This window comes from Ursus americanus, chromosome 19 (assembly GCF_024610735.1).
Source record: "Ursus americanus isolate L20-20 chromosome 19, mUrsAme1.1.p, whole genome shotgun sequence".
In the NCBI taxonomy this organism is placed as follows: domain Eukaryota; kingdom Metazoa; phylum Chordata; class Mammalia; order Carnivora; family Ursidae; genus Ursus; species Ursus americanus.
In genome coordinates this window covers 12,792,346-12,804,724 of record NC_142145.1, presented here as the reverse complement: position 1 = coordinate 12,804,724, position 12,379 = coordinate 12,792,346, and the positions used below count along the sequence as shown (strand labels likewise).

The window sequence follows — 12,379 nt, the reverse complement described above, 5'->3', positions numbered from 1 at the left end:
AGCATAGTTGCCTGTGACCAGACTCACCCAGAAGAGGGGTTCTGGTCTGATGCCTGGTACCCTACATCAGTCTACCACAAACATGTGAGAACCTGAGGGAACACCCCAAGAGCAGAGACAGCGTTCCCCTCTATATCCACAGTGTCCAGAGCACAGAAGACTTCTCCCCTCTCTGAATCCCTCAGGTGCTGTCTTTAACTCCTAGTTTCTTATCCCTGCCATAGCAAGAGAAACAATGGATACTGCAGTAAAAACCCTTCACAGCCCCAGATAAAGTTACCAAGTCTTCTGTTAGCCTTTTCTCATTGGGTTTTAATGAGAGGCACCTCTGTCTGTCCGTCTGTCCATCTGTCTGGTGGTGTAAGCATAGCTCACCTGTTGGAGCCCTTCAGTAATAGAAGTTACAGGAGCCATTCCACAGGTCAGGGACGACAGCATGTACCCGTCTGAGCCAATGGAACTGTTAAAATTTCCTTGCTAAAATAGAAGGAGGAGAAAAGAGGCAACAGTAGTAACCAGGAAAGGAATCAACACATCAGAAACAATGAAGTGTGTGGGGCGCCTGGGTGGCTCAGTCAGTCAAGTGTCCAACTTTTGATCTGAGCTCGGGTCAGGATCTCATGGTCATGAGATTGAACCCCGCATGGGGCTACACACTGGGTGAGGAGCCTGCTTAAGGTTCTCTCTCTCCCTCTGCCCCTCCCCCGCTTGCTCGTGTGTTCTTTCTCCCCCCCCCCCAAAAAATTGTTTTTTGAATTAAATTAAAAAAAAAGAAACAATGAAGCGTGTCCACTTTAGGTTGCATAAGAGGGTAACAGAGCTTACGCCAAAGCTCATCAACAAATATGGCCTTGGCAGATGGACTGGAATGGCTATACAGGTGGTTCTCAAAATGTGGGTCCATGAATGCTGGGGGTCCTGAGACCCTTTCAGAGGATCCAGGAGGACAAAATGATCATCATCATCATCATCATCATCATCATCATAATACTAGGACCTTAACTGCCTTTGCACTGACATTTGCGTTGATGGGCAAAACTGCTAGCTCATTAGCACAGGTCATAGTAGTGATGTCTCTCCACGGCCACACACGCTTGCAGTAGTAAGTAAACAGAAATTTTTAAAATCTTTCAAAGATTTTAAAAGGTCAGTTTTGCTTTAAAATGCCCTTGATAAAGCTGTAAAATTAATCATTTTATTAAATCTCAACCCTTACTGGGCAAGTCTTCTTCATACTCTAGGAGACAAAAGGAAAATACACACCCAGTGCCCTCTGCTGTGTTCTGTGCCCAAGGGACAGCTGCCCTGCAGAAAGGCCCTCCTCCACCTGTGTAAGTCATGACACTTAATCTACGGTTATTCAGACTTGGGTATTTGGAAGACATTTTGTGGAAAATGAATAAAATGTGCCTGTCACTTCAAGGAGAATTGGCAGCTTTTATGGTCAATGTTAAAATCTGAACTTTCAAGGAAAAATTAAGATTTGTGAAAACCTATCTGCCATTGTGAGATTGTCAGCTTCCCAACATGTAAAGACTTTTATGATGAAACCAGCAGTGATATGAATGGATGTAATTTTTCTGATAACTCAGTGAACCCATATTTTCCAAATGACTAATGCATAATGTTACAAAATCATGAATGGGTACAAAACATGCAAAGTGCAAAGACCAAGGGAATTTAGTGTTAACAGAACAAAAAGTTCATTAATGTAGGTTCCAATTCCACGCTGTAATTAACCTTTAAGAAGCTACTATTCATCCAGTTTGGGTTTAATATCAAAGAAGAATGCCCACAATTATCTGAAAAGTCCATTAAATCTCCCTCCCTTTCCTAACTACATATCTAAGGGCAGATTTTCTTTACATCCTTCACTCCAAAAAACATTACAGCAGAGCGAATATGGAAGCAGCAATGAGAATCCAGCTATCTTCTATTAACACCAACATTAAAGAGATCGGTGAAATGTAAAACAAAGGCACTCTTCTCACTAAAGTTCTGTTTTGGAAAATTATTATTGTAAAAGATTCCATTAAAGGGCAACGGGTTTATGTGGCTATTTTAAATGGATTAATAAATAAATATTTTTTAGATTATGCGGTTTAAGGGAGCCTAGGTGGCTCAGTCAGTTAAGTGTCTGCCTTCGGCTCAGGTCATGATCTCAGGGTCCTGGGATCAAGCCCCACCTCGGGCTCCCTGCTCAGCGGGGAGCCTGCTTCTCCCTCTGACCCTCCTCCTGATTGTGTTCCCCCTCTCTTTCTTTCTCTCAAATAAATACATAAAATCTTAAAAAAAAAAAAAGATTATGCAATTTCAATTTCTAATATGGCAACTATGGATAAATATAAATGTGTAAAGAAGTCTCTGGGACTGTCAACAGTTTTGCATGTAAACTGGTCAGGTACTGAGGTTTGAAAACCACCAGACTAAATGAATCCTACCGAAATACAAAGAGCTATTCCAGATCATTGAAAACACTGAGTGTGTTTGCTCTGATTTGAGGTGAGCAGGAAACACACTCCTAATCCACCAGGACCATCTTTCCAGGCCTCTGAGCAGTCAGGTTACAGCGCTTCCAATGTCTGCGTGTATCTTCACAGTCGGGGGTTTCTTGTGTTCTGCTCAGTCCGGGCTCACGTTAACAGCGCATGCGGCCCTCGGGACGGCTGCTCAGCTCGCTGCCACCTCACTCCGAGGGTCCTCAAATTTCCTACGTGTGGTGTGGGCCTAAAGCCTGCCGACACCCCTCATTAGTGCATGTTGTTCGGCACGTGGGTTAACAGGATGTTGTCAAAAGTCTGCGGCACGTGTGCTGTTCTACCAAATGGTAGACATGTGGTTTCCAAAGATACCACTTTTGACTCCAAATAAACTCAGTAGCCTGGACACACATGAGCTGGGCAGAAGGATGGTGGCCCAGTGGGCCTGGATATACATCCTTATTAGTGAACATTTGGGAAAATGATACCAGGAAGCAGGAAGGTGAAAGAAAAAAATCCCTAATCAATGAGTCTGGCATTTAAAAGTACCTAAAATCATCTACGACGGCAAGTAACGGGGGAAAGCGGCAAGAAGGCAGTGGGCCATCGACAGGGTCTAGGACACATCATTTACACGTCACAGGGAAGTCTCATGTTCTTCTAAAAGAAACAAAGTTCCCAGGCCTCCTTATTCATCAATCTGTTCCTAAGGTTAAGATACATAATTGGTTTCCAGGAGCCTACGAATTAACATGGAATCAATAAAAGTATCTCAGGGGAAAAGAACAGAGTCCAACATAAGATATGAATCTGACCAAAAAGACACAATAATTTATGTTTTGAAATTAGCCCTGGGACAAATATAGTACTTCTTTTCAGAAAGCTAGTGCTACAACTATTAAGAAAGAAAACAAGGATTGTACTTACTATGGCATCTTTAACAATTTGTTTGGCCACTTGCTCTGGTTTGCAAACAGATACGGTCTCTGAAATCAGACGAGTCTCCAAAGGCTAAAGGTGGGAAAAAACAGACGTATCAATGCCATTATTGCCCATTAAATTCAAGAACAAATAATTCTTACAACCCTCTCTCCCCCACTTTATAAAGAATTCCAGCTTTCTACCTTTGAGCAGATTCCTACTTTTAGGAATTGGGTCTGTCCGGATTCTAGATCAGTTTCTACCTGGTCACTGTATAAAATTCAGCCCGGTGGTTGGAGTGGGACAAGGAGGCCCATGCCGCTCTCTGTGGGACAATGTGTGGTCTCGGCTCCAGTGACGACCACCTAAGCTAGAATGAGACCACATCACTGGTACAAGTCTGGGGGAATCCTCACTGCTGGCCACACACCGGACCGGCTGTGTTTATGCACAGCCCAGACCATGCGCACTGAGCAAGTCTGCCTGAACGACCAGCATCTCCATTCTGACCAAATTCCTGGCCCAGCCCCTGTTCAACAACACGGTTGTTCCTTAAAAGACCCGCGGAGGAGGCAACAAGAAGGAGGATGGGACAGAAAACACTGAGGGGCCCCGGCACGGCTGTGTGCTCATGACTGGCTGGTGCATTAGAACCCCAAATCCGAGGTGGCTAAAGGTCCCTCTCAACGGCCACCTAGTTCAAAAAGCCTTTCCTGAATTCTTACCTGGCAGCACTTTCTCTTCTCATCTCTGCATGTCTCTGCCTTAATAGATATTATAGCTACATGCGTATTTGCACTTTACCTCCTAAGTTCCTTGTGGGCAAGGGCTTTTTTTCTTCTTCTTTTTTTTAATCTTCTTTATAGTGACGTGAACTCAGAAATTCTTTAAAAGGGAGTTTCAATTAGAAGTTTTTAAAATTAAAGCCTTAAACCACATGAAACTGTGAATTTCATTTACCACGTAGGCTTGAGAATATTAAAATAAAAACACAGAATGTATTTTCTTAAATTAGAAAAGCATAGCACCTCATAAAAGTCAAATATTTCTTGATGAACCTGAATTAAGAGAAAGGCTCTCTTGAAGGGGCCCCGGGCCCCGTTCCTTCTTTCAGACCACCAGGCGGGCACAACCCCACCAGACACACGTTAGATTTAAAAGCACTATGGCGCCCCCTAAAGGGCTTACACAGCAACACAGAATTTCATTTATCCAAAGAAGTCGGCTCAATGCTGTACTACTGGGGGGGGGGGGGAACCCAACTTAACATCAAAATCAAATCTCTTCAGGGAAATCACCATGTTGCAAACCTGCTTAGCAGACCCCTGCTTCTTCTAAGACAGTGCATTTGGCTTAAATTTACTTCTTTGAAATAGTTGTAATCTTAAGAGGCAGAGCCAAAGAGAAACGAACAGGGAAAAAACTTCTAAATCGTGAACATCTTTTTGCAAATGTACAGTCTACGGAGCAAAAGTGCCAATTTTTATGCTGCAGAGCCTCACACTTACTAAGCATTACTATAAAGGAGAAGAAAACCAATCAATGCCCATTCAAGGTAGTAAGTTCTGATCAATTCCTTTCTTCTCCACTTGGTTCATTTGCTCGCAGGGTGCCCACTACGCATCAAGGCAAAGAAAAGCCTCCTTTGAACAAAGTGCAAAGCTTGCGTTCAGCTCAGCATGACTGTTATTGTATACAATGTAAATGTCCAGTGGTGATAAGCATCATAAAGAAAACTAAAGCCAGAGGAAAGGATGGTGAATATTCCAGTGGAGTGATACATGAGCTACAGAGGGTCAGGGAAGGCCTCTCAGGGTGAAGTCTGTACAGAGGTAGAAAGAAATGGGGGACGCCTGGGTGGCTCAGTCGGTTAAGTGTCTGCCTTCAGCTCAGATCATGATCCCAGGGTCCGAGGATCGAGTCCCACACTGGGATCCTTGCTCAGCAGGGAGCCTGCTTCTCCCTCTGCCTGCCACTCCCCCTACTTGTGCTCTCTCTCTCTCTCTCTGACAAATAAATAAATAAAATCTATTTTAAAAAAAAGCAGCAGCAGCAGCAGCAAAGGATTAAGCCATTTGAACATCCAGAGAGGAGAGCAAGGGCAAAGCAAGACCAAAGGCTGGTCAAGCTCAAGGAACAGATGGGGCTCAGGTATGGCTGAGGGCGACAAGAGGAGACAATGCTGTGGACAGGTGGCCAAGGTCCAGCCAGTGCAGGACCCAATAAGCCTCAAGACCTCTGGATTCTATCTAGGCATGATGGGAACCAGAGGAGTCACACTCACTAATACATAGCACATACCAATGTGTACTTTTTAATGCTAACTTTAAATGAGCCAAAATTAAATAAAATTACATTAAAAATTCAGTTTTATGATGGGGAGTCCCACTAGCCACATTTCAGGTGTTCAACAGCCACAATGTGACTACCATATTGGAGAGTGCAGACATAGAACATTTCCATTCTAGAGAATTCTATTAGACTGTGCTGCATAAAAAGGGTCTTTTTGGTTTTGTTTTGGGGTTTTTTTGCACAAGAGGGGTTTGAATGGGGGAGTGACAAGACCTGACTTCCGCTTTAAAAGGATTACTGGCCACTGTGTGAAGAATAGACGGGGAAGGAGGGTAAAGAGGTCAGAAGCAGGCAGACCAGTTTGAAGACTATTAAGAGCAGTTCAGGCAAAAATATCAGCAGCTATCATTACCAGGATGGTACTGATATTCGCAGTTAAAAAAAAAAAAAGGTCCAATTCAGGGTAAGTTCTAAGAGGAGAGCCAACAGGATGTGCAGTCAAGCGGATGAGTGGTGTGGGGGAAGAACCAAGGCTGGCCTCTCAGTTACTGGCCAGAGCACTGGGTGGACGTTGGGCGCTAGGCCAGGAGCTGAAAAGTTAATGAGAGGGGAATGAGGGACTCCTAAGATCCATTTCTGAAATGCCAAGTCAGGATAAGCAACCAGATGTTTAAGTTCAGAGGAGAGAATATTATTGTTAAAGAATATCATCTCGTTAGTTAAAAACACAGGCCATACTCAACATCACAAAGAAAATACCTTATTAATTAAGTAAGCCTTCGAAGATTATTAGCAAAAATCATGGTCTTGGAAAATATAGGCTGCATTCTCTAAGACCCTACATGAAAGTTCCAGAAAGTCCAGAGGCCTCTACCTAGCATGTCAATTGAAAAGAACTCAATTTTCTAGGGGCGCCTGGGTGGCACAGCGGTTAAGCGTCTGCCTTCGGCTCAGGGCGTGATCCCGGCGTTATGGGATCGAGCCCCACATCAGGCTCCTCTGCTATGAGCCTGCTTCTTCCTCTCCCACTCCTCCTGCTTGTGTTCCCTCTCTCGCTAGCTGTCTCTATCTCTGTCAAATAAATAAATAAAATCTTTAAAAAAAAAAAAAAAAAGAAAAGAACTCAATTTTCTGACTGATGAAAATGACTCCAGGCTATAAGGTGGAAAGTCAGAAAATTGGAAAAGGGGTTTACAACATTAAAGGCTCAGAACAGACACAGGAGAATACTTACCTTGGTTTTGTTTTCTTCTGCAAACCCAGGGGTATCTGTGTCTGGTGGGTAGGCAACTGTGACATAGACGTTATATGGCTTCACCTGCATTTCGGAAACAATACGTGCCCCTTCAGTAAACAAGGTTCGATTCCGCTTCTTCCCTTATTCACCTGAGCTGGCTGCCGGGCCCACGCAATCAATACTGCCCTGATTCTCTCAGAAGCTGGCAAGACCAACAGGGTGATTCTGCAAGTGGAGAACCAGTCCTGATGGGGTCAGGAAACTCCTCTCCACAAAGATCATTTAGAAGGAAAGGCGAAAAGCCCACCCCAACAACTTCTACTTCCGAAGGCAGCTGGCCCCGAGGTACAGAGATTCACCGCCTTCCAAGTTTTGCCCACCCCACGGGCCAGGCGAGGCCCTGGGAGCGGTCCAGGAGGAAGGTGCGCAGCTGAAATGAAGTCTGCTTGTCCTCCCTCCCCCACCCTGACACCACTGGGGCCTTGTGTGTGAGCCAATGGGACAGGTCCGCTCCTCCACCACTGGACTGCAAATCTGGCTTCTGCAATGGCTGCCTCTGAAACTCTTACTGATTTCATCTATAAAATAAGTGAAGATCATTCAAAACCCTTTCTCTAGGCCCTTCTTGTGCCACCCCAGACCCTGGCCTAGAACTATATGGATCCCCTCAGAAGTCTGTCTGATCAAGAACTCCCCATGCAACCAGTCTCTGCCCATCAGGGAGTCAGGAGTCACTCTGCCCTCCACCACAGAACCAGCCAACAGGATTCTCCCCCTGGTGAGCCCCAGGTCAGACCAGCCGAACACCTCCCCAAAGACAACCTCATCCTTACTTAGGTGCAGAAACTCCTTCCCAGGTTGACACGGGCTCTTAGGCTTGTTCACCTCACCACCAGGCCTCCACGCTGAAATTCTCTATTCATAAACACACCCCCAACAAGATGATTCCAGAAGATTTTCCTGCTAGTCAGCCAGGACACACCTTTCGCAAAGATCCTGCTGCTCAGTGGCCCTGTTCCACACTCTCATCTGGCCCTGACTCTTCATGGCTCTAAGGGCAATAGTTCATACCATCGAAACTGCTGCCCTTTTATTTACTGTTGGCTCACTGTTTAGCCCCAGGACAACACCTAGGGGAGTTGAAAGTGGACAGGCAGCTGGTGGTAGGTAGGCCACCATGTATCTCAAGGAGGCTGAAGACTGATAAGACTGCTTCCTCAGGCAACAGGCTCTGGGAGCATCCCAGGGCCCCATCTTTTCATTTTCACATAGCCCTTTTTCCCCCTGGGTCCCTCCATGAGGCAGAGTTCTAAGCCTGTGGGAGGAGCTGGAAGGGTTGGGAGAAGCATGGAGGGAGAAGATCCTGGCCAGCCACCCCGAACAGTACAACAGCAAAGGGTGATGTCTTTGCTGGTTCAGCTCCAACGCACTTAGGGCGTGAGAGAGCGCATTCACTCAGCATCGATGGGCAAGCAGCTTCAAGGCCCAGCTATGCTCATAAATAGCTCTGGATTCGGGCCGGGCGGTGAGGTTGATGAGCAAGCAATTTCTCTTCCACTTGTTTTGGAGATAGTGACTTTAAAAACTGTCTCCCACGGCCCTGCCCTCTGTGGTGCACAGACCAGACAAAAACACCACCAAAAAAGCTGAGAAGCGGTAACTGGCCCAAAGGAAGCCTGAAGCCGACTCTGCTTGGATATGGTCGTTTCTCTGCTGCTTCTGTGGCCCTTCCTCCTGCAATATGTTAAGGACTGTGGCCCGAGCTAACAGGAGACAGTACGTCAAAGCAGTGTTTCTCAGATTGAAGGCTACGGCTGAGCTGCCGAATGGCTGAAACAGCTTTTCAGAACAGCTTTCTCCTGGGGTGGGCACAGACAGTCAGAGCTGGCAGAAACCAGTCCCACCCCTTTCCGGGGGCTGGTGTCATCCCTGCAATCATGAAGCCAAATGACTCTCTCCACCTAGGGCCGGATACTTCCAGTGGCTAATCACCGAATCACTTGACTTCTTCAACCAACACACTGAGTGGCTACTGTGTGCCGGTATTGGTCTGTGAATGAAGATATGCTGTCAGCAACTCAGAGAGAGTCTCTGCCCTCATGGAGCTTACAGTCTCCTGAAACTCTTGGGTCAAATATTTGGTAAAAATTGAAATACACCAAACTATAGCTATACTTTCCTCTAATCAACTAATCCCATAACCCCAGTGGAAAAGGAAAGGTGGTTAATTTGGCTTTGCGTGTTCCTGCTAAGACAATGCTGACTCCCAGAGATCACCATTTTCTCAAAGAGTTCATAGGCTGGGACTTTACTAGCCGAATACCCCATTTACCTTACCACCGTGTGTTTGCCTCATCCCTGCTGAGGGACCATTCTCTGTCCTCCCGCTCTTCCCACTACCCTCCCTTTACCGGTTTCTTTCCTGGTTTCCATGTCAATCAGAAGGCCAACCCTCTGCTCAAGAACCGATTTATCATCAAAATAACCCCACCTAAAATGTGTAGCTCCAATTCCATCAGAATGAAGTTGGGGGGAGGGGAAGGCAGGGGTGCTGGAGAGAGGAGCAGAGCTGTGTAGGAGAAGCTCTAGAATGTAAGCTTCAGCTTCCTTTTCACCACCCTGGGGAAAGACAGCCCTCAAGGGAGGAGAGCATGACTAGGATGAGAGAAGCACAAAGGCTATTTTGCTTTTACTTGGTCTCTGCTACTACATCTTTGGCTATAATCCATGTCAGACGTCTGCTTTGCAAAAAGATTACTTCTAGAATCTTTAAGTCATATATTAATACCTAAAACACTGAGTTAAAAAAAAGACCAAAAAATGCAACAAAGCATTCTTTCAAATGTATTCATTGTACACAAAACATTTCTAGGGTCCTACTTTAGTTTTCCGGGCAAAGGGTAGGGTGGACAGGAAGGTTTAAGAGTTAATTAAATCAAAAAGGATTATCAAAAAGTACTTAAGAGCCTGAGCAATTCTGTAAGGTCTGTTTCATGCACAGAAAACACAACCACCTTGGCAAAGCCAATGGAATTATCCACGTTTCCAAACACAGCACTGTACGCTTGTAGGGAAACAATGGTTTTGATGCAAGTCTGCTATGAACGAAACTGGATTTTGATTAGTGAATATATTTCCCTCGTGGTACGTGTTAATTTTATTTTGTGTTTACACGGGGACATTTTTCACGGAGTCTAAATATGGACCGAAGTCAAGCCGACCTCAAGTCCAGACCAGCTCCGAGCAGCTACTGAATCACGCTTGTCACAAAGAGGCTCAGGGGGCTCTGTGCGAGCGACTCATTTCCTTCTCCCTCCTCTTTAGTAACATCTCTGTTCTACCTGAAGCGAAACCAGGCCACCCAGATTACACACTTTGCCCTCAATTAGTGAATCCTGAAGTAGCTCTATAAGACAAGACTTAGGAACAAAAAGCCCTAATAAGCAGATTTTTCATTTCCAAAATAGCCCTTCCCTTAGCAGGAGTCTGAGACCAAAGTGAAGGGCTGAGACAACTAGCCAGATGAATCTGGCAACTTCTGACCTGAATTACAGACACATCAGCTGCTGCCGAACACAGGCAGAGGGAGCCAGGAGGCAAGGACTTTGTTACTATTTTTGTTGCAAAATAACGACGTGGCTTTGAGCAAGTCAATAAACTACTGAAAACTCCGTGTTCTTATCTATAAGGTGGCATAACAACATCTGCCACATACCTCACAAAAAACTGTTATAAAAATCAAGTGCTTATTAGCAAAGGGACTTTCAAAGTAAACACTGCAAAAGAAATACTGGTATTCCTGTTTTGAAATTTCACAGCCATATGTGCCTCATTGGCTAAACATATCATAATGACCTATTATTAAGAGTATTAAGCAAGTTGATAAAAAGAAAATTTAATTGGGGCTGGTTCCTTTTTGATGACCAAGGCACAGTCCATCAGTCCCTAAGTGGCACATCAGGCCCATTCTGTCACTGACTGGACAGCTCATCTCTACTGAAACGCTTGCCCAAGAGCTAGGCAGTGTGGCACCCTGTCACACACCATCGAGGGCTCTTCTGGGGATTTTTATAAATCAGAAACTATGGCCTGTGGGACAAATCTGGCCCTCCACCTGTTTTTATAAATAAAGTTTTATTGGAACACAGCCATATCCATTCATTTACCTGTCACGCGTGGCTGCTTTCCTGCTCTCACAGTAGGCTGGAGGAGTTGTGACAGACACCATTCACCCCTCAAAGGCTAAAATACTTCCAAGCTGCCCCTGACAGAAAAAAATTTGCTAACCCCTAATCTAGATCAGTAAACAGAATCCCCAAATCACACTCCTACAATGAATTCTCTTCTGGGCTTTTAAGATCATGATGTGGCATTATATTTCAGTCTATATCACAATAGAAAGAATTTTACCTTGCCTTTTCAGTGTGTGATTTGGGATAGATAAGTGTGGTACTGTCTAAGCATCCCCATTTGACAACAATGCAGAAGTCTGCTTCACACAATCGAGGTTGTGTGAAGATTGTCACATCATGACAAGCACTTAGTTTGAAGCTAATCCTCTTTTGCAACATGATCTATTAACTGGGAAAATAAAAAGCATTCACTCTTATCAATATTTAAGATATTAAAATGTAAGTATCAGGAGGGCCAAATGATATTTTCAGTCCAACCCTCTTGTTTTTCAGAAAACGAAACAGACCAAGTTAAATGATTTGCCTAAAAGCTGACAGCTAGACAGTAGCTGATTTAAGCTCTTCCCTCAAACACATGTTAAGTTTATTATTCAGTCATAAAGGACACATCTTTTTGTTGCAGAAACACCTCTAGAGAATAAAATATCTGGTTAACAGGATGCATACTCACACAGTATTAGGCCAAAAATACTGTGTAAATATTAGTAGTACTTTGTGTATTAAATGAAGTAAGCAAACATTTTGCTTCTATCATAATCTTTATGCAATGAAAAATGTTAACTGCAAAATGCAAGGGTTGAGCTGATTCTCTTTCACTGAGGTCAAGTCTACAAATGTCTAATTCAGTGCAACAATGTGTGTAAAGTGGCTACAAACCAAAGGGGACCATACGTTGCTGAGCTGGAAGATATAAAAACAAAATTGAATAGAGCGTTTACCTCCATCTGCAAGGCTTCGGCCAATCCCCTGATGGCAAACTTGGATGAAGAGTAGGCTGTAAAACCGAATAATCCCAACTGTCCCGCCTGGGAGGAGACAAAGACGATCCTGCCCACCCGGCGCTCCTTCATGGTGCTGATCACTGCTCGGCTGGGGTACACGCTGCCCAGGTAGTTGACGCTCATCAGTCTCTGCAGGGGACAAAGAGCCACGTGAGAAGTGAGCAAGATCAAAGCCTCAAGGCTGCGCTTCGCGGAAGTTCTGTCTGCTCTCCAGATTTGAGTTCTTCAGTGGAGCCCCGTGTGTCGAAGGAACGA

At 44.8% G+C, this 12,379-nt stretch overlaps 1 protein-coding gene across 1 annotated transcript in view; it reads right to left on the bottom strand.

The window, feature by feature from the left end:
• Positions 1-12,379, bottom strand: part of KDSR (3-ketodihydrosphingosine reductase) — a 37,652-nt gene that overhangs the window by 7,503 nt on the left and 17,770 nt on the right. The window contains exons 6-9 of the mRNA XM_045790234.2: positions 12,062-12,253; positions 6,928-7,011; positions 3,408-3,491; positions 376-477 (exon numbers count right to left, since the gene is read on the bottom strand). Of these exons, the coding sequence (XP_045646190.2) occupies positions 376-477; positions 3,408-3,491; positions 6,928-7,011; positions 12,062-12,253 (462 nt within the window). The remainder of the gene's footprint in view (positions 1-375; positions 478-3,407; positions 3,492-6,927; positions 7,012-12,061; positions 12,254-12,379) is intronic.